This window comes from Desarmillaria tabescens (assembly GCF_030435595.1).
Source record: "Desarmillaria tabescens strain CCBAS 213 chromosome Unknown EV420scaffold_25, whole genome shotgun sequence".
Lineage (NCBI taxonomy): Eukaryota > Fungi > Basidiomycota > Agaricomycetes > Agaricales > Physalacriaceae > Desarmillaria > Desarmillaria tabescens.
The window spans coordinates 379870-400268 of NW_026848324.1; the positions used below are offsets into that span (position 1 = coordinate 379870).

A 20399-nucleotide genomic window follows, 5' to 3' on the forward strand; every position below is an offset into this window, starting at 1 on the left:
TCCTTGACTAGCCCGTAGATGATGAGTAGATGATACATTTCCGCTAAGTATTACATGGCATTGCTATCATACATCTCATGTGTGTCAAGGTAAGCCCGCAACATACTGGGATGGACGCCATCGTATATCTTTGCGTCCAGGTAGGACTGTTTGAAATGCGCGGACACAGGATCAAATGCATTCCTCAATGCAGACAGGACAGCACTCGCAGTCTTTTGCAGGCTCCATATGGTCACAGTCTTGAGGCGTCGGTTCATATTGGCTTCCGTGACATGATAAGCCAAGGCGTCGTACATCTGTGATTGGAATAGTCAATACGTTTGCAGGCCGTAGAGTAGGAAATGAATTCTACCTTTAAAGATATTTCATCCATGAGACCAGCTGAACAGATCGGTCAATCTCGCACATCATGGAATCAAATATTGTACTCACAATCCCAGAGCTGTAGAAATGATGGTCAAATTGTATTACGCAGATAGAGCGATCAGTTACTCACATTCCATGAACCATCGAAATCGTCAAGGCTTTTAACTACTCGACAATGTATAGGAACGAGGGTTCTGTTCGCACTGCATTCGACAAGTGAGTAAGTCATCAAATAAGGCACAGAAGATTCTTACTTCATGAATGCAACAATGGGTCTGACCAGGGCATTGTTGACATAGGAAAGATCTCCAGTAAATATTGGAATGGCGGCCTTGACATCCCTGAATCGTAAATCAATATCCACTATAACGCTTGGCGTATTCCGTCCCTCGTCTTCATTCAGTGCAAGGACATCCGGCGCAGTAAGTGGAGGTTTGATCAGTTCCCTTTGACCAGGTATAAGCTCTAACGTTGGGTTTGAAAAAGATGTGGTGATAGCGTCGGCAATCTCTCCTAGAAGAGCGTTGAATTGGAGACTGTCCTTCGGATCTCGAGGGAACTTGATATCAAGTACAGCGTCTACTTTGCCGGATGTTATCCACGAGATTGGGCCCTCCATGGATGTCGAATGCTGGAGGTGATCTACATTCACACCATCTATCCTGATGCGAGACTGAGAGAAAAGAGTCATTACAATGATTCGGTGAGTGGTCAAAGGGAAGTGCCAACCATACGTGCCCAGTCAGCATCTTTGAGATCCATCTCCGTAGTCCGACCGATACTCTGCGGTTTGTGCAAGCTGAGAAGACAGTTATCAAATTGACCGACAATATTCTCAGCGCAGAGGAAGTCATAGAATAGCCATCGCTTCCTGAAACAGCGAATATCGGCGCGGAATATAGATGCCGTGTACGGACGAAAACCCCCTGGTTGATACACAGTAATGAGAAGGTCCTCAATTTGCAGAGATTTCAATTCAAAATCTCCTGGTTGATATTTGTGTCGATAGTCCGCCGGATTAAGTGGATTATCCGGGTCCCATGAAACTGATCTGCGGTCTAAGGGAAACCGTCAGCGCAAAACAAATGATTACCAGAATTCGCGTTACCAAGGATCCCGCGAATACCTTTCACAACCGCATCCTCCACTAAGCCCTTACCGTCAAGCCATCTCCAAAGCGACAACGTTACATCGATGGAATCAACGTTAAGATCAAACATTGCATAATTAAAATCATCATGGGAAATGTTGGACGTTTCCTCTTCCTCCTCTACTCCGTGATTGGCTGGGTGATCGCTGACATCGTAGCCGAGTGCAGCTGCATGTCCAATGCTTTTGCGTGAGGGAGCAGAAGTCGTTGGCCGTCGAGAGATGTACACATTCTTGAATGATATACGCGAGTCCTTCCACTTCGGTACTATAGCAGACTCGAAGATGATAGTAACGCCAGTTTCTGATGTGAGATAATCACTAATTGCGCGTGCGACGAAATCTAAGAAGAAAATTCAAGACAGGTCAAGGACAGTGCCGTTCCACTTACTCTGCAGTCTCAGACTATTGGCGATAGCAAAAATTACGGAGAAAAAGGTCGTACTGCAGATGGTGAGTTCGAGGTAGAACGAGACTAAAGAGAGCAACATACGTTCCAATCAGTATCCAGATTGTTTGGCTCATTACAAACCAGGTCACGAAGGCTGAGATGTCATCGGCGTTGAACTTCCGAAATGATTTAATTGTAAACCATTTGAAGCGGACATTCATCCGCTGCCAGAACCCATTAGCCACCTTCAGGAAATCATCTCGTGTAGGTCGATGAAGATGAGGAAGTGAGGCTGCTAGACGCCGAAAGAATCGCGAATAGTGCTCTACGTCGTGTGCCAAGGGAGGAGGAGAGGACGAGCCCTGAGCCCTGTCGTCAAGAAACTCTAGTTTGTCCTGAATGGGGAGGATCCTTGACGGAGAAGGAAACTGCGAGGGTGTTGTTTGGGATGGAGAAGGAGAAGTATGAATCTCAAAGGAAGACTCAGAACTCTCTTTGTTAACCTGTTTGGAGGTTTCGGGACTATTCCCGGCAAGGACAGCATCCTCATCACTCGAAGAGTTACCCGTGTCTATGGATGAATTTTTCGCAGATATATGGAAGGATTTTGTGCTCCAGGACGAGACAGAGGACGGATCAGACGTGGACGAAGGCAGAGACTTATCAGATAGTGACGTCCTTTGTGCCTGTTCTGCTTCATTCTCGCTACTAGGGCTGCTTTTCCTCTGCCTGGAATCCAAATTGTCATTTTTGGATGAGAGAGAGGAAGATAGTCGCGGCTCTTCGGAGTTAATCGCGGTGGATGAAGAAAGATCTTGCTCTGTAGTATTTGACTTTTCAGGTGAAGCTTCGTTGGACTCCCGAGTAGGACTAGGCCCTAATCTAGGCGCCCCTTCACCACCCGCTAATGTAGACATCGTCGAAGACGGTTGGAAAGACGGTGGAGAAATTGGTCCAGGATGTTCAGGAGGTCGAGGAGCATGATTCTCGAGATCTGAGATAGGCGAGGGGTCCTGAGGGTTCTTCGGAGACCTATCGTTGGCCATAGTCCATGACTGGTTACGAGACTTGCGTGACCGCGATGCTGCACATGTCGAATGAAAATGATGGACTTGTCCTGGGGCGTAGGTCAATGACAACGTGCCTCCAAAAGATCCCCTCCGTGACAATGGCGAGTTTCTGTGTGGCTTTGGAATAACGGATTCCTTCGCGGACGCCCAACCAGAGGCAAATTGGACCTGGAAGAATTTACGGATGATGCCATACCGGTCACAGTTAGCCTGGCTAGACCGCCCTAATGACGTGGCCAGCGTCCGTCCGATAAGTCGCCCGCTAGCAATGGAGGTGAGAGACATCGTGTCTCTCAACAAGGGTGGTCGGACGACCGAGATAGAGGTTCATGGCGAAAATGGAGAAACTTCCGTCCTCTGCCGGAATTGGCAAGCACGACCATACAAATTCGGGCCGGCTACCGATGCCTCTGGAGTAAGGCTGGAAGCCTGACCGAGGCAAACCTGAACGTCGTCCTGAGGAACAGTAGCAAAAGACTCAGACTTCTTCATCCGTACCAATGAATGAATTTGGTCTCATTTAGATATCTTCACCAAAAATTGGGCATGTATGAATAAAGGCTCGGGAATAATATATCAATACGATGTGTCTGTCCAGCTCTTCCAGTCTGAGCCCAAAACAGACGACTTGGAAATAGCAGCAGAGATAGCCGTGTAATAAAGGCGTTCAGAGGTATCCGACCCATCTCCCGTGTTGCCGTACTCGGAAAAAATTCTATGAGACTATCATGAGAATAGACTGTACCTCAATACGATTATGCACGTACGGCGTTGCGTTACTTGCCAAAGTGGTATAGCCTTCTGGATTGATTAAGTCTGGCAGTTCGCTATTCTGGAATACAACCCGCGCTAGGACTCTCCAAGGACGTCCAAGATAGACCTTTTCCGTTAAGTCGCTGGTAGAGGAATTAGCTTGGATGACGACGGAGTCATCGATGACATAGTAGTTTGGGTCCGATGCCTCTTCGCGAGAGTTTGCTGTGATCGCTCCAGCACCGTTACTTGCAAGGGTGCACTCGCCGAACCACGCTGAAGCATCTCCATAGATATAGTCAACTGCGCCTTCAATATAGCAGTTGCTATAGTACTGATAGCCACCATCAGCCAAAAGTGTATCCTAATACAATATCAGCATTCAGAGTAGAACGGAAGAAGAAGAAGAAGAGATAACCTGGTAGCCCGTGAAACTGGAACCATAAAATCCTTGTTTATTACCTCGAGCTGCAACTGCTGTCGCCTGCTTGCCTTGCCCGTAAGTATTCTACGCGAGAGTGTCACAATGCTTAAACGGTATGAGATGGAAAGTAGACCCAAATTTACCTTAACAATGCAATTATACAGGTTAAAGCCATCTTTTTCAGCTCGAAGCGTTGCACATGCATCATTACCACCGTCATCCTGAGCATTCAAGTTGTTTGTAATAGTCACAACATTCGACTTGTACGTGTCGGTGCTGTTAGAGTCCAAAGTCAGCGAGATAGAGTCATTTTCCCGAATATCAAAGACATACTCTTCCGTATAACATAGCATAGTGACATTCGTGACGCCAATGCTCACTTGCTCTTCATAAGTGCCTGGATATATGAAAACGGTTTCACCACCGGAGAGTGTGGCTACGGCGGCACTTATTGTACTGCATTGAGGAGTTGAGCGCACGCCGGAGGAATGTGTAAGTCCTACGAACCTGTACTCTCCGCTCTTTGTACCGGACTGTCGTACGACAATAGCGCCATCTGGAGGGGAGGTTCTAGATGTTGCAAGGACAATAGAAACCAACGAAAGAAGACAGTAAGGTAATAGACCGCTAGAGTAAATCATATCGACAACTCCAGTGTGAGAAGGCTTCAATCTGAGGGAATCTAAGCTACATATAACCCTTTCTTTATGAGGAGTGCATAATGCGTCCGAGATTTTGTGCATGATGCGCCTTGCGCGGGCCGTCACTGATCTAGACAGTTAGAAATAGACCTGGACATATGGATTTTGAGCATTCGAACCGTAAGAATTCTTCTGATCACGGTGTTGGAATCCAAGTTTTTCCGTGCATTATTGCCAGGCAAATAGAAAGATGCTTCACCGGGAACGCTTCCTTCGATCGTTAAGCAGGATTTCCGGTGTGAGTGTCAGCGTTAGGTGCATCATCTTTTTCTGCTACATTGTCGACGCGTGAAAAGATCAAGCAAGTTTTGAAACGAAGAGGAAAATGTATGGTTAGACCTCGGCCGGAGAGGCGGGCTGATCCCCTACACGTGTTCCAAGCTGCTTGGGCCCGCCTTTCCGGCCGAAGTCTAACCGTACATTTTCCTGTATTCCAACTTGAACTTTTGACTCATCGACGTACCAGAAAATGATGATACACCCAACGCTGATACATACACAATATCTGGCTGTCATATGCTAGCAACACTTTCCTGTACTGTACTGTCAGGAAGCACTACAGTGGAGCACCAGTGTTCTAACAACGGTCGAGCGTCGCACGGAAGAAACCAAGATCCCAGCATTGCGCCAAGAATTCTCACTGCTCGAACGTAACACCGGGTGCTCGGGTCTATTTCTAGATGTCCAGATCAAATCGGACGGCCCGCCTCACTATGAAGGCCGCTCCTTTAAAGACTCACAAGCTTTGCTACGGCCCGTTCAGATGCAAAAATGCTGACTTTTCTCCTCGTGCTGTTATTCTCAACCTCTTTATCTGGTGTCTCTGCTACCCCTGCTTCAGTAGAGCCAACACCAACTCTGGTCAAACGCGCTACCTGCACGCCTGCAAGTGCGCAGTCATCTTCAACAGACGATGTTCCCGCCATCGAGTCTGCCTTCGCTACCTGTGGGAACGGCGGTGTGATCGTCATTGCGGCCGGCACGACGTACGCCATTCGTAGCACTCTATCCTTTGGTACGATTCTTCCATTCCCTACTTATCCGTGCCATAGCTAACAAGTCGCGCTGTAGCCGGCTGTGAGGGATGCGAGTTCCGAGTCGAGGGAACCATGAAAGTTTCCTCTGACACCGATTATTGGGATGGTGTAAGAGCTGTTATGCTGCTCGACGGTATTAGTGGTGCAACTATCCATTCAACCACGGGCTCAGGGTTGATCGACGGTAATGGCCAGGTAAGCAAAACCAGCCATCGAAGAAAAGGACCTACAGGATAAATCTTCTCTCGCAGCCATTCTGGGACGTGTTCGCCAACAACAGCGATTTCGACAGGCCCACCTTGATGTATATTGATGGTTCTAGCGACATCACAGTCGAAAATCTCCGTTTCAAAAACGCCCCCAATGTATTCCATTCGGTCGTTGGCGGATCCACCAATATCCTGTATTCGGGCTTGACTCTCACAGCGGCCAAGGCCGACGATGACGGCGCTGATCCTAAAAACACGGACGGATTCGATGTCGGAAAGTCAACGTATGTCGAAATCACTAACACCACAATTACCAATCAGGATGACTGCGTTGCGTTCAAGCCTGGGGCTAATTACGTTACAGTCACTGACATTACCTGCAAAGGGTCAGTAAATCAGAACAATATATGAGAAGGAGGACTCACTCTGTTCTCGTAGGTCTCATGGTTTGTCTGTTGGAAGTTTAGCCGGCGGTGCAGGCTCAACGGACACTGTAACGAATGTCTACGTCAATCATGCAACCATGATAGATTCGACAAAAGCCGTTGGAATCAAACTATACCAAGGTTGAACTACCTGACTTCAGCGGCTTCACCAGCGCTAACCTAGTACATTGGATTAGGCGGCTCCTCTCACGGAACGGCCACCGTAAAAAATGTTACTTACAATGATATCACTGTCGATGGATGCGACTACGCTGCTCAAATCCAATCCTGCTATGGCTCTGACACAACCGCAGAGTGCACTGCTGCGCCATCGACTGCTACGTTGACTGATGTTTACTTCACTAATTTCAAGGGCACAACTTCGGACAAGGCATGCTTCTCGTCATTTTGCAGTCCTGTTTCGAATTCTGACAATATCTGTGTAGTACGATCCCGTCATTGCCAATCTTAACTGCCCCGGTGCTGGGACCTGCGACATTTACTTCAGCAGCTTCAGTGTCTCGTCTCCTTCGGGCGATGCTGAAATTTTATGTTCTAATATCGACAACAGTGATTTTGGCCTGTCATGTTCAGGTAGCGCATCTGGATAGGTGTATGTAGTATTGCGGATGATTATCCGAGACTTATCCTATCACCGGTAATAGGAATGTAAAGGTAGACTATTGACCAGTTACCGATGCACATGCGAAAGAACCAGGCGAGTGGTGCCTTCTTATTGGGACTCAACAAAGAAAGTGCGCGCCTCACTTTACACAAACAAGGTTGCCGAATGATGTTCACTACATTAACCCTGCGTGTACGAAGACCACTAGCGCGACGACATATTCAGTCAATATCCTTGTCCTGTCTGTAATCTGATAACTTTCAGCTAGACCTCAAAGTTAGGACATTGCATAACGGATCACCGTGACAGTAGTGTGATCGATGCCATATGTTGATATAGAACCTTTAAAGAAATAACCCAAGCACACCTGTCAAGAATGGTGGTAAGCCAGTGATATCAGAGGAAGAAACAAGGGTCGTTGTTCCAACCGAATAAAAAAAAGGGTTGTTGACCTGATAAAACGAAAAGACGCACGGTATATCCCCGTTATTACTACTCCATGCAGTACATGAGTCCATTCTTTCAGACCACCAGCATCGGAATAAAGAGGTCCACTGATGCGAAGCTCAAATGACCATCTTGTTATCATCGGAATCCTCTCCGGGCTCGTCATTCTTTTCCGTGCGCGCTTTCAACCCAGGCTGTGCCCTATAACTTACGCATAGCTTCATCTTCGACCAGACCACCTTCGCCGACTCCGAAGCAACATCTCTCGCCTGAACCAAGTCCTTCTCATCGAAACCACCAGAAAACGACCGCCAATTCGTCCAGACGCACTTGACGCGCTCATCAAGTCCGTCAGCAAAAAGGAATGCGAAGCATCCGCCCGCATCCAAAAGTGTTGCCTCTTCACTGGATGGATCGACAATGAATTGCTTCGACGAAGCTAAGCGGCCGACGGTGACGGCACAAACAAGGCCTTTCATCGGTATGGAAGTGGCATTGAGAAAGGCGAGCGTGCTGGCGTTGATCATCGCCGCTGTCAGGCCGTCTTTCCAGGTCCTTGGCGGCGAGCTAAGGGACTGGACAACGAGCTGAACGAGAGTCCTAGGATTTTGGGTGAGGAGTAGGGATAGTGTCAAAGCAGAAGCAATGGCGGATGCCATTGATTTGGATTCCGTCGCTGAAACATTGGAAAGTGGACGCAAATGAACATCTAGCGTAGCTTTTGAAGGATTTTCTGCAGATAGGCGAACTTCGATGGGCCCTGAGAGCGATGCCAGTGCTATATTTTCAGGTCCTAAAAACGATGTTGAGCAATAGTCAGCACTAACGTTTTACAGGACTTACCGAAACCAAAACGTGCGGACCCATCCACACGGGCCAGATCATCGAACTCAACACTCAAATCGCGCAAGTCGTTGTTTTTTCGTCCGTCGCGTCGGGACATGAGAGGCAGAGAAGGGGTGCCGTTTTAGGCTTGTTGGCTTGAAATTACCTCGCGGGACGTCGGCCCGGAAGTGCGGTACAGCTTTCGAACATCAATTTATCTTCAGCCGTCAGACTCATATGCACTAGGAAACGAAATGCATCGCTCATGTCGTATTCGTGATCGTAATCATTAATTAATAAATACATAAGAGTCCAAGGATGCGATCATTGAATGGAATCATTCAAAGAAGGGCAAATCGAGGGTGGCTGTTACAGTCAACATCTTCACCACGCCGTCGATAGCAATACCTACAGACCCGCTGGTTAGTATGATGTGGGGGATGATTTGACAGATTACGAACCAGTGATTGATGCCTTCCGATCCAACCTGCAGCAGTCCGGTAAGGTTGGTCACTTCCGTCACGTACTTCTGGACCCAAGTAACTGTGTTCTCCAACGGCGGCGGCAACGAGCTCATCACTAAGTTGAGCCAGATATCAGTACCAAATTTATCAAGAACTGATTAATGACAAACCGGCCGATGTCGTATCCATCGGGAATGATGTTATGGCTTTCACTTAGGTCCTGGAAGGACGGGTTTCAATCATAGTACGCTGATGTTTCTCAACAATCTTACCTCCTCCTTGGAGACACTGTGAAAAAATCAGGTGAAATTTGTATGCTTCTTGACGAAGATTCTACTTACGCGAGGAACAGTGCACCACTATTCGCAGCCGGGCCAGTTTGAGGGAAGACACTGCTCCAAATTTAATTAAAAAAACTTGGTGACAGGCTGCTCGATGACGCACCGGAAGTGATTTCCACCGGTCAAACTCTCTATGCATGTGCCAAGGATGGGGATATTGAAATCCTGCCGGATGACTGCCTAATAACAGGTAAATCGAAAGCGTTAGACCAACACATTGGTGACATACCGTTTCGTTGACATCTCCCCGACCATCACCCAAGTTGGCGGACTGTGGAGTTCCAAGATGTTGGCCAAAGCATTCGATTGAGCTGCGGAATGTGAGAAGACGAAGGTTTCGAATGGAAAAAGATTGAGTTACAAGCCAATGGCACGGAAATAGTTGATAGCTCCCAGAGGAGAATTGATGTCCAGGACGGTGGATGTGCTCTTTGCAGATATAATAACCTACAAGGATTTGAGAACTTTTCCAGGTAACTGAGGGCCAACATACATTAAGAGGCTCCCCAAGTCCCGCCGACTTGTCAAGCATTGAGCCGCCACTCAAGAGGGGATTATAAAAGTCTACATCTGCGCTGCGGCAAGAGATAGGACTCGCGAAAACCGCAGGCAAGAAGAACGATAAAAAGAAAGACAACATCATAGAGAACGAAAGAGGGATAAGGTCAAGACGACGGGGAAGGGAGAAAAAGGGTGCGTTAGAACACAAAGAGATAGCGAGTGGGAATGGCTTTTATAAATAAGGACGTCTATCCTATGTGATCGTAGTTGCTACTTTCGTACATCACGGTAGATGAACGGTATTGCCGGTACATTGTAGAGTTAGTGTCGCTGTGTGACGCAAGACAGAGTTCCATATGGAAGATAGCATACAGATCACGTTCTTGGCCCTTCTTGCATCTCATGTGAGCCCAAAGCGGGTTCGTTCGATAAATCAGGAGCGAACGCGTTAACGTACATTGAGTTAACACGTGTCAATGTCCAAGAGGTAAAATAGGTTCCGGACCATCATACTCATTCCTTTGAGAAAAGAGTGCAAGGCCAGTAGCGCAGAGTCCTGAAGTGCTTGTCTTAGGAACCTCAAAGGGCCGGAAGGACAGTACAAGCTGATCGGCCCGCAGCGAGTCCGTGGCCGAGATAAAGACAAGATGCTGAAAGTTTAACCAGCTTTTCCCAGGTCAAGATACAGTCACCAGCACTGAAGAAGATTTCGAAGCGGTCGAAGCAGCGGTACAGAAAGAGAAGCGCCACGTGCTTCCGATCATATGGCTGTCAGACTCTGTGTGACTGCTGCACCCCTTTCGACCAAGCACCACGACCATGCTCCTTTCCTCTCTCAATATTCTCAAGGCTTAACGCACATCAAGACATAATTACTCTTATATTCTACATCAGCATATTACTGCAAGAGCAGGGCCGTCAGTGATCGGTACTTTCTCTTTTATACTGATATTTTTTTTGTCAACCTTATCAGCTCCCTTTCAGTACTTGCGATTTCTTCTTTCAATTGAAGTGACAGCTTCATGGAGAATCTGACGTTACCCGTTCCCAATTTTACGGAATTCAAGTTCAAAGACATTGGACGGCCTCCTGCGCTGCTCCATCGCTTCACTTCAGCACACCCGAGCGGGATTGAGCCTTCGCCATCCCCGAGTCCACCGCCTGAGCAGTATTTCGATGATTCTAGCCCGTCGACTTCCAGATCCCGACCAACTTTAATGCAAGTCCTTGGAACAGGCCTCAGTGACACCGATGCTGCTGGAGACGCCGCATCTACTTCGGGTGATGCCATCCCTGGACTCATGATACAGCCTTCATCCAGCATCGCCTCTCCTACTGTACCTTCTGTAATAACTCTCCCCACCGACACGGCTTTATTGAATGCATCTGAATGGCAGTTGCGGTATCCATCTTCTGAGCCACCAAAGTCTGACCCGCATACACACCCCTCTTCCACGCCGTTGCCTGCTTCCACCATCGAGGTCGTTCCTCCCGCTTCAGACGATATACCATTGCAATCAGGGAATTCTTTGGAGACTTTAATCAAGCTCAAAGACCAGCTCTTGTCTTCGTTGGCCTCCTACACCCCTCCAAACCCATCCACCGGGTTTCTTCTCGCGAAAGCATCACGCGAACAGTCTTCCGCGGCCCTCGATGCCGCCAAACGTGCTCATGCACTGGCACAACAGTCGTTGAGTTCTGTTCAAGAATGTGCCAATGTTGCACACGAGGCACTTGTCGCGGCTGAACGGGCCCATTCCCTAGCAGAGAACGCGACAGCTGCTATAGATAAGCTCAAGACCGACAATGAACCATGGAAGGTCCTGGAAGAAGCTGTCAGAACGGAGCTTGCCTCTCTGACTCAATGGATAGCATCGGAGGAACAATCTAGATTATTGGCTGAGACGAGAAGACTCGCCAATAGTGCACGAGATTTGGATGCTAGCAATGATGCTTCGGGTGAAAACCCGCACTCCGACAGGGCCACCCAACTGTCGCGAGGCTCCATAAATGGTTTCGAGGCCATGCCTGACAGCGACATCGTTATGGGCTCTCCCGACGATCTACGTAATAGTGCGGAACTCCCTCACGAGAAGATCAACGACCCGCCGGTGCCAGATGATGACCTACGCCGTCGGCAGGAGATACAACGCAGACTTGACGAAGCAATGGCCGCGGCTGAGGCCAAACGGTTGGAAGGTGAAGCACGAGATTTGGCATTGCGCAAGGTCGAAGAGGAGCGACTGCAGAGGGTGAAAGATGCCGAAATTGCCGCCAGGCGGGCCCGAGAGGAGGAAGAGGCTGAAATCCTGCAGGCTCGACAGCAGCGAGAGAAGGAAAAGAAACTACAAGCTGAACAAGCGGAAGCTCAAAGGGCCGCTCAGGAAAAGGAGCGACGCGAGGCTGAGGAAGCACTTGCTAACAGAAGCAGGGAGGTCGAGAGGAGACGTGCACTCGAGTTGAAACTGGCTGAGCAGAAGAAACAACGCGAGGAGGTTCAGCTCGCGAAGATGCAATACAATCGCGTACAGGCGGCTCGGATACATGCAGAGAGAGCAAAGGTTTTGTCTGCAGACAATGCAACCAGTCTTGCTCCGCCCCCTCCCGCTAGCTCGTTGATCCCGCCGTCGAATGGGACTCTACACCCTTCTGCGTCAGAAGCAGTACCTATGAATTCAGTACCGCCTGTGCCTACAGTACCCTCCTCGCAACCTCAAGTCTCTCCTCCTATGCCGTTGTCTTCGCTTCCCACCCATCCGACTATGACTTCGTCGGGTCCCGCCAGCATGCAAATAGGAAGTGTTGGAGCCCAGCGGACGTCTGTAGAGGTCCCGTTGCCTGTTCAAGCCCCCAAACAGTTTCCACTGAAAGGGAATCATCGGGCGCTTTCGGGGGAGGTGAAGCCGGGAACAACTCCCGCGCTTAGCACTGACCCGCCGCCTTCTTTAATCCACACAGCTTCTCTTGGATTACGACCGCGCGTGTCTGAAACGTCGCCGGTGCCTTCAGCTTTGCTGCCAGTGGATACCACCAGACTGACACATGCTCTCCCAAGCAAGCCAGATTCAACGTCTCCATCCGACATTATCAGTCCGTGTATAGGTATCCTCGAATCCCAAAGGCGTTTATCCACCGACAGGCACAGTGTTCCTCCCATTGACCATCTTCCGCAATCCCATCTCGGCACACCAGAGTCCGAGACAATGGTGCCATATTCCACATCAGATAGTGGTAATGTTCCCATTATTAAGATGGAAAACATGGATGAGCTTTTTCATGTACAAGAAGCCAATTTACGGCATATTCGAGAGCGGACTCGTATCGATCCGTCGCAGATGGTCAAAGCAGAGGAAGCCGGCCGCCAGGGTCCCGACTCTGTCTCTCAGCCTCCACAGCATGCAGACGGCCCTTCCGATGCCCCATCGCCCGTCCCAAACGTTATTCCTCTCAACAATATGCCCGCTTCTGCTCTTCCTCCTATCGTTGGTTCCTTACAGACCTCAATTACCTCTGTTCCACAAGAAGATGCTGCCCATATTCACGCTCAATCAACGCCCGCTGCTGCAACAAACTCCCCTTCTTTACTTCGGAAGCCCAAGAAAGCTAAGGCTTCTAAAACTTCGCCGACTAATCAGATAGCCTCTCAGCCATCTCGAGGGAACCAACATGTGGCTTCAACCAATCAGCCGACTCCTCAGACCAACCGAAAGGCACCACCGCCTCCAGTCAATCAGAAAGCACCGCCGGCCAAACAGCAGGCACGCGTTGCAGCCGTTCCGGCACCGAAGCCTCCTATTCAGAAGAAAACGCCTACGAAACCGCGATCAACATCACCTCTGACAGGTCAGGTAGACCTCGGACGTACCATTCACAACCGATCTTCATACTCATCAGGGTCTTCAACTTCTCGTGTATCTGAACCCCGTGGACCATCTCCGATGGGACCGGAAGGCTTTCCTAGCGAAAACGGATGGCATAATGCTTGTCCTGTCGACGAAGATCCTACTTATGAGCGTCACTCCTACGAACCTGACCGATATTCGTCTTCATCCAACAGACGTGGTTGTTACTCTCCCACTCAGGATTATCCCAACGCGCCCAATCCAAACTCATATGATAGGCGTTGTGATTATTATTCTCCCTCTCCTCCGCCGAGTCCCCGAGGCAGACCCATGTCTCCGATCGCTCGTTCTCCTTCACCGACCCTTGGCATGAAACGGCGAAGACGAGAAGAGTCTGCCTTTGTTCGCAATGGCCGTCAGCGACAAGAAGACGGTGATCCTTACAGCCGTGTACCGATGACAAGAGCGAGAGGCATACCTTCACGACCGCAGACACCCCCTGCCGTTCGGAACCGGGACACTTCTCCACCTCCAACGTTAGTATCGCGACTCGGAACGAACATTGACTACACTGGAGACAAACCTGCCGCGGACTACCACTACTCTGCAGCTCTCGCTCATCCACCTACATATTCCTACAAGAGTAGCCGCCGGCTTAGCAGCCCACCTCCTCGGATCAGTAACGGCAACAACCTACTTGGACGACTTAGCAATGTATCTGGGAAACCTCCTCTCAACCAGCGCGCGGTCGCAAGGGTCGAGGTGGTGGAAACTCCAAGCCCCGTTTAGCTGCTCGTATCGGTGACGCTGGTATCAATGACTCTTATTAATCGACGATGAAGTGAGTTTAAGTTGAGACACAGTGATTTGGATGTGTTGAACTGATTCAGACAAGTAGATGGTGTATAAGTATAATTCTCTTCCATAATTCTCTGTGCCTTTGCTGCGGACTCTGACTTGTAAAGAACAAATGTTTGCCCATTTTCGACGGAGCGCATTATTTATGGGTATTGTTAAACAGATGTCATTGTATCTTGGGAAATAAACAATTCCGACATACGATGCGAACCAACCTTGAATGGAGAGCAGATCCAAAAATTCAAAACGAAGTTCTCACGGCGGTCTCCGTCAATCGAGTTCAGGGACTTCGATCGTCGCAAAATACGAATAAGGGTGTGCGCAGGAAAAATAAGTCTTGAGTTCTGCCAAGGTGAAATACTCACGAAAGCGAGAGCCGGTGTAGCGTCGGTCTCCGTTCAGTCCCGATGGGATCGATCCGCAGGTGGCGTTGGGCGCATCGTACGCATCAACAGTAATCTTCACCAGCGAATTTTGACTCACCTCCATTTTTCCGATTATCTCAAAGACCAAATATAGATTCGATGATGCCAACTCATGTCTGTTGCAACCGACACAACAACTCGCATGGCTACTGGCACTGATTTCCGCGCGCTCGGACCAAGCCTAGTCTGCGGCCCTTTTACAGGAAAAGACTCATATCGTAACCATACTTGGTGCGTGCCTGCAAATCGACTAGTATAACTCTCGTTTAGTAGACTCATTTTACATTTTACCTTCTCGCAGGTAGCACCTTCTTTCTGGCTGGCATAACCCATTCATCGGGTAGTCGGGGATCAATATCTTGAGCCGGGACTCGCCTGGGTAGCAAAGTAAACCGTGCTGCGCAAAATATTAGCACCGTCGGGTCGATTATTTGATGTCAATCGAGCTCATGTGCGGAAGGCTGCCACCTTGTTTCGGTCCATTATCCTCAGGCTGCGGACCTATCGATATCATATTCACACGCTCGCTGCCACCCCCGTTCAGGATATAAAAGCATCCTCCTTCCCCTTCTTTTTTTTCACTCCAGTAACCGGTACCCCGCCCCCACCACTCCTTACTCTCCCCTCACATTCTCTCATCTTCAACCATGTTCAACGGTGCAGCAATCGTTCTCCTTCTCACCCTGACATCTTTTGTCACCGCCACCATCAGCCTTCCCCACGGTGAACGTCCTCTGCACCGTCGTCGCGGCTGGGCCCGCCGCACCCTGGAGGAGCGTCAAGGAGGATCTCATGGCCTACGAAGACCACATGTCGCACCCAGCTTCTGGAGGCTTCTCTTCGCAAGTCCAAGTTGCGGCGGTGCAGACCACTACTGGTCAGTTTTATCTTTCTTCTTTCCTTGAAAGTTAAGATATTTACGACCTCAATTAGCTGCAACTTCGGTCACTACTCAGGCGACTGATACGACGACTAGTTCGTCGTCGTCATCCACTGGTTCTGCCTCTAGCATCGTTGCGGCTACGTCGTCGAGCCCAAACACCGGAGAAAGTAAGCTCACCGTCACCTTTGTTCCTTTCCCTCTTGCTCATATCAAAACCTCCCAGTTACTTACTACAGCAGTACGTCGTCGTTCGTCATTGGTAAGGTTGTCAAACATCTAACATGGTTTTGTAGCTGGTCTAGGCGCTTGTGGTGTAACTAGCAGCGACACCGACCGCATCGTCGCGCTCTCCCAAGAACTGTACGATCAATACACGTATGCCTAACTCCAAGCTCTTTTATATACCCCTCTCATGTTGTTTGGCTTTAGCACAAACGGCAATTCGAACGACAACACCCTGTGTGGAAAGACCATCCACATTGAATGTAAGTTGTTATACAAGTTTGTCTTTGAGCATGCACTGACGACATTGCAGACGGCTCAAGTTCGACCGACGTTACCGTGGTAGACCGATGCACTGGATGCTCAAGCACTGACCTAGATCTATCTCCCACTGCGTTTACCGACTTGGCCAGTGAGGATGATGGCCGTCTATATGGCGCCTCATGGTACTTCACGTCCTAAACTATACCCCTCGTTACAGTTTTAGAAGGTTAAAGGAAATTAACGGTTTGATCTACTGGATAGGTCGCCGTTGTTTATTTAGGGCCTGGTGCCGTTGGTATTATCTAACTTGTTGTACGCTGTACTTGCTGCTGGCTTTAATTGTTATCGCTTCTCTTGATGGGATTTATCGTACTTCAAGCTTCATCTTCTGCCGTGGAAAAGCGACCGAGCCTTGGCATGATACCAGAATTACAGGAAACACTACGTACTCATTGCTTCAACTATATAATAAATACCCCTGGCTTCTTCTACTTTTGATTCACAAAGAATACATTGTTAAAGTACATATTATTGATCCTCGCTCTATGCGCCGCATATTGACAACTCTCGCATTTCTTGGAGTACACCTTCAACCTGAGCATCCAGCTGACCGGCTGCGTAATCATCTCTGACGCTATCCGCAAAATAACTAGGGAACGGTTCAATAAAAGACACGCGATCATAGATAAAGAAGACAAACCGTTGGACACCGCTCAACTTCTCATAACCTTCCTCGGCGAATTTGGACTGCATTCGTATCATGGCTTCGAAACTGGGGTCAAAGTACGGTACGCGCAGGTCAAGCAGCTGTGGGAGTTCGGCAATCAACTGGTCATTGAGCATGTCGAAAACTTCTTTCGCTTCGTCATGCTCTTGTTGCGCCTATGAATAAATGTAAGAGAAGTATACTGCATGCGACGGGGAAAACCAACTTTCGGCAATTTTGTAGGGTCTTCACTGGGTTTGTCGATTAGTTTCCTAAGTCGACTTCTGGCAGCATCGTAATCTAACAACTACGCTCCACTAAGCATAAAATTTCTCGAAGATAAGACTAGCATACCTTCTTGTTACGCTTGGCAATATGCTCGTTCACGACAGGGAAGTATGCACACATTTTCCCCAAGGGTTCTGAAATTGCCGTTCGATACGGAACATCCTAAACGGTATTAGACTTCGGAAGCTGAACCGGGCCTGGCTGATACTTACGAGTTCCCGACCAAAGCTTCCGTCTAGATCCTCGACCGACCGTTTGTAAGCATGACCAGCCATTGCACCGTCAGATGTACGGTCAGCCGCCCCATAGAAGGTCTCCAACGTTTCCGCTATACGAGCCTGCGCAGCTGTCATCGCTGGATTAGGTATCCGTCAATGTCCCGTAGATAGCCCGATGCTAGAGTCCTTGCCTCTCATAGCATCCCAGTAGCCTTTGCTATCTTTCTGAAGTACCTGACATTCCTTCTCAAATCTATTACACGTCAATATGGGGTGAGTAGGGGTCCAATGCACAACATACGTCCGGTATTTGGCCTCCTCGTCGGCGAATTCTCTGTCGACAGTTCTCTCTATCTGTCCGGTCTTTTGAAGGAGCTGTGATGATGCGATGGCGTCGAGTGAGGGAGAGACTCATCAAAAGGTAAAGTGCCTACCGTCGTGCCAGCTCGATTTACTGATTTCTTGAATCTAAGCAAGGGCGATTAGTGAAAGTTCAGTTGAAAGAAATTCGTGTCGTACCCCGACCAGCTCATTGCGAAAGGGTATTAAGAATATTGGCTTGGTAGGTATAAGGCCTGAGGTAAGCCTGAGCAAGGTGATGGTGCCAGGACAAAGCGATGTTGCTTAGTCATCATTTCGGCAAATCGCCGCTTTCGGTCCTCGGATTTTCCGTGACTAGCCGTTACTTCATAGACTTCATAACACGATGCAGGCAGCAGCACTAGCCCTTATTCATTTTTGCCGGCAGGATCATTGCAACATGTGAAAATGTGTGTACAATGGCCTAGCTTGACATTAATCCTATGGTGAGTTTTTATCTATGGGTAGTAAGGCTGCCGACACAGAATATTTGAAAAACTGATCTACTACGATGGCAGAACAGAATGGCTTACCCCAGTCGCTGCTCAATGCTAACACTGTCTCTCGTATATACTCTTGGATGTGTTTCCGAACACAAAATGTAGGCTCAGGCTGGTTGCAAGCCTTCTCCATCCTACCAGTGGACCAGGTGGCAGTGGTTGTCTTGTCGATTTCGAGTTCTCAGAGCCGGTATCTCCTAGGCTTCAACGAGTTTCGTAATTCATCATTACAATATAACGGAATACGTGTGAATTGTCTGTCACCATGTTTCAGGCAAGACGACTGCATCGTTCCAACCACTGGTGTATGTATTTCTACTAGACTGTTTCAACGACGACAATGATTTTATTCGACTTCTTGGCAGAAATGGTGGTCGTCAAAGAGCCCACTTCGAATCCCTTGCCGGCATGATCATGGAATTGGCCTCTCTCCTACTGGGATGTCTGATGTGGTAACAGTTGCAAAGTCCAGTATTATAAAAGATCACAAACCTTAATCAATTTGACTCTAGACTTATTCCCGGGAACTATACGGATGATGTGTGTGTATCTTCACCGTTCGACTGTCTTCCATTTCAGGTACGGTCTCCTTCGCTGGGGTTAAGTTCATTCCACAATACGTATAGGTTCCGACATTTGGGATACTGCCTTCCTCCTCATTATGACCTATCTGGTTACACGAATCCCAGCTCTACATCCTTTGGTGTCTGTGAGTGGCATCGCAGATTCCATTAGCATGCTCGCCGACTGCAAACTCAGCCTCAGTTCAAGACCACGGCGTCTTCATCTACTGCATCCATTGTTGAAGCATCTTCTACCGTCACTGAAAACGGAAGCACTCTCATTGCCTCATCAGCGGCATCATTCAATCCAGCTTCTACTCCTGCTCTAGCGCCACGACCAGTCTGCGGCATCCGCCGCATATTCTCAGCTAGTTTCCCCTACGTCGGCCTCCGTCGCTCAGGGCTCTTCGGTAGCTCCACCCACTGCTTTATCTTCGGCAGTATCTATCACGATTACATCCATGTCGGCTGCAGCCACGTCTTCATCCACGTCCGGAATAATAGACCGCCAACATTTGTTATGACAGTAGGTTTTCTTCGGGTATCTGACAGGCGATGCCCTACCGAAATATTTTATAGACTGGCGCACTCGTGTAGCAAGTCGCCAAGCACCGATGCTACGGGCGGCAATGACGACATACCTGACTAAATCGGAGATTGATTATAACATGGTCAGTCGCGAGAAGCAGGACGTGACTCTTGGATTGAATGGGTATTTTTCCGTATACATATCTTGTCCGCTGGTCTTACGCAAATTTGAAAAGGAATCTTGCTTGCGCAGTCCATGACTAGATGCCATGGACATTGGTGAGTGTCGCTTTCTCCGCAACAAGACGCCTGTAATGCTTTGATAGTGATTTTCGGGATCATCTATAGTTACATGCTCGACGCCTTCTCAAAACAGACGCAGGGTATGAGGAGTATCAGGGTGCATCAGGATTGGATGCTTTTTAGCGCAGAAATGATTTGATTTTTAGTAAGTGCAAGGGGTCGTCGCATCACTAAGTGCGCGCATTTTTCGAGGGTAGTTTCGCTCGGCGCATTTCTTCTCCTTTCGCCGCCCAAAACGGACAATTCCTTCCCTGCATTTTCCTGAAGGACGTAGAAATCACTCATCACCGATCTTTCTTATTCGCTCGGTTTTGGTTTTTTTCGGACTCGTCCTTTTCGTTGTCCTCCGATCAACAGTGACATGGACGATGGCACTGCGACCCTTCGATATCCCGGGCCATTAACCCTGTGCCGCTTCTACAAGCGTGTGCACCTCTTTTCTTCGATGCCGAGCCTCAGGAGACCACGCTTCGGAAAGTTTAAAATGAGTATGAACAGGACATTCAAAGGAGATATCGTGGCAGCGTAAGTCCTTCATAAGAAAGTTCGAATAATGATCGATCAATTAATTCTTAATGCTCGTTCCGTTGGGCTGGTTACCGCCTCGCTATGTTTTATTTCACTAGATTTGATCCTTATTTTTCCCTGCCCATATAGACATGAGAACCTTTTCTGGAATTCTGGACTCACCCGATGGCATTCACCTCTTCT

At 48.6% G+C, this 20399-nt stretch overlaps 9 protein-coding genes across 9 annotated transcripts; 4 read left to right on the top strand and 5 right to left on the bottom strand.

The window, feature by feature from the left end:
• Positions 1 to 19: 19 nt before the first annotated feature.
• On the bottom strand, positions 20 to 3324 carry EV420DRAFT_1553890 (mitochondrial distribution and morphology proteins-domain-containing protein). The gene is made up of 9 exons (XM_060473582.1): positions 2009 to 3324; positions 1907 to 1959; positions 1475 to 1858; positions 1096 to 1424; positions 621 to 1039; positions 497 to 569; positions 433 to 442; positions 353 to 381; positions 20 to 296 (listed from the first exon to the last, which is right to left on the bottom strand). The coding sequence occupies exons 1-9, from the start codon at positions 3259 to 3261 to the stop codon at positions 51 to 53; spliced, it is 2796 nt and encodes a 931-aa protein (XP_060328995.1). The 5' UTR covers positions 3262 to 3324; the 3' UTR covers positions 20 to 50.
• A 165-nt stretch (positions 3325 to 3489) lies between these two features.
• EV420DRAFT_1553893 (pectin methyl esterase) lies at positions 3490 to 5173 on the bottom strand. The gene is made up of 7 exons (XM_060473583.1): positions 4974 to 5173; positions 4661 to 4919; positions 4487 to 4609; positions 4297 to 4429; positions 4148 to 4237; positions 3744 to 4093; positions 3490 to 3691 (listed from the first exon to the last, which is right to left on the bottom strand). The coding sequence occupies exons 2-7, from the start codon at positions 4894 to 4896 to the stop codon at positions 3553 to 3555; spliced, it is 1071 nt and encodes a 356-aa protein (XP_060328996.1). The 5' UTR covers positions 4897 to 4919; positions 4974 to 5173; the 3' UTR covers positions 3490 to 3552.
• A 325-nt stretch (positions 5174 to 5498) lies between these two features.
• Positions 5499 to 7583, top strand: EV420DRAFT_572651 (glycoside hydrolase family 28 protein). The gene is made up of 6 exons (XM_060482635.1): positions 5499 to 5869; positions 5926 to 6086; positions 6143 to 6486; positions 6539 to 6666; positions 6723 to 6916; positions 6972 to 7583. The coding sequence occupies exons 1-6, from the start codon at positions 5626 to 5628 to the stop codon at positions 7134 to 7136; spliced, it is 1236 nt and encodes a 411-aa protein (XP_060328997.1). The 5' UTR covers positions 5499 to 5625; the 3' UTR covers positions 7137 to 7583.
• Positions 7584 to 8656, bottom strand: EV420DRAFT_572623 (exosome component Rrp46). Its single transcript, XM_060482634.1, has 2 exons — positions 8441 to 8656; positions 7584 to 8390 (listed from the first exon to the last, which is right to left on the bottom strand). The coding sequence occupies exons 1-2, from the start codon at positions 8538 to 8540 to the stop codon at positions 7717 to 7719; spliced, it is 774 nt and encodes a 257-aa protein (XP_060328998.1). The 5' UTR covers positions 8541 to 8656; the 3' UTR covers positions 7584 to 7716.
• A 103-nt stretch (positions 8657 to 8759) lies between these two features.
• On the bottom strand, positions 8760 to 9867 carry EV420DRAFT_1272626 (uncharacterized protein; the record flags this gene model as incomplete). Its single annotated transcript, XM_060467708.1, has 9 exons — positions 8760 to 8841; positions 8884 to 8994; positions 9042 to 9106; positions 9159 to 9174; positions 9228 to 9278; positions 9331 to 9407; positions 9457 to 9538; positions 9589 to 9674; positions 9721 to 9867. The coding sequence occupies 9 exons, from the start codon at positions 9865 to 9867 to the stop codon at positions 8760 to 8762; spliced, it is 717 nt and encodes a 238-aa protein (XP_060328999.1).
• Positions 9868 to 10532: 665 nt separating this feature from the next.
• EV420DRAFT_1553901 (uncharacterized protein) lies at positions 10533 to 14661 on the top strand. Its single transcript, XM_060473584.1, has 5 exons — positions 10533 to 10656; positions 10713 to 10771; positions 10796 to 14284; positions 14326 to 14411; positions 14469 to 14661. The coding sequence occupies exons 2-4, from the start codon at positions 10751 to 10753 to the stop codon at positions 14398 to 14400; spliced, it is 3585 nt and encodes a 1194-aa protein (XP_060329000.1). The 5' UTR covers positions 10533 to 10656; positions 10713 to 10750; the 3' UTR covers positions 14401 to 14411; positions 14469 to 14661.
• Positions 14662 to 15316: 655 nt separating this feature from the next.
• Positions 15317 to 16593, top strand: EV420DRAFT_572827 (RlpA-like double-psi beta-barrel-protein domain-containing protein-containing protein). Its single transcript, XM_060482636.1, has 6 exons — positions 15317 to 15730; positions 15787 to 15903; positions 15960 to 15974; positions 16030 to 16111; positions 16166 to 16221; positions 16272 to 16593. Exons 1-6 carry the CDS (start codon positions 15646 to 15648, stop codon positions 16418 to 16420), a joined length of 504 nt encoding a protein of 167 aa, XP_060329001.1. The 5' UTR covers positions 15317 to 15645; the 3' UTR covers positions 16421 to 16593.
• Positions 16594 to 16765: 172 nt separating this feature from the next.
• Positions 16766 to 17967, bottom strand: EV420DRAFT_1621359 (uncharacterized protein; the record flags this gene model as incomplete). Its single annotated transcript, XM_060475686.1, has 9 exons — positions 16766 to 16871; positions 16923 to 17104; positions 17155 to 17235; positions 17283 to 17378; positions 17429 to 17571; positions 17626 to 17687; positions 17736 to 17809; positions 17869 to 17902; positions 17954 to 17967. The coding sequence occupies 9 exons, from the start codon at positions 17965 to 17967 to the stop codon at positions 16766 to 16768; spliced, it is 792 nt and encodes a 263-aa protein (XP_060329002.1).
• Positions 17968 to 18559: 592 nt separating this feature from the next.
• EV420DRAFT_1481340 (uncharacterized protein) lies at positions 18560 to 19811 on the top strand (the record flags this gene model as incomplete). The annotated part of the gene is made up of 7 exons (XM_060469761.1): positions 18560 to 18599; positions 18807 to 18836; positions 18921 to 19003; positions 19030 to 19387; positions 19437 to 19528; positions 19650 to 19664; positions 19734 to 19811. 7 exons carry the CDS (start codon positions 18560 to 18562, stop codon positions 19809 to 19811), a joined length of 696 nt encoding a protein of 231 aa, XP_060329003.1.
• Positions 19812 to 20399: the final 588 nt, after the last annotated feature.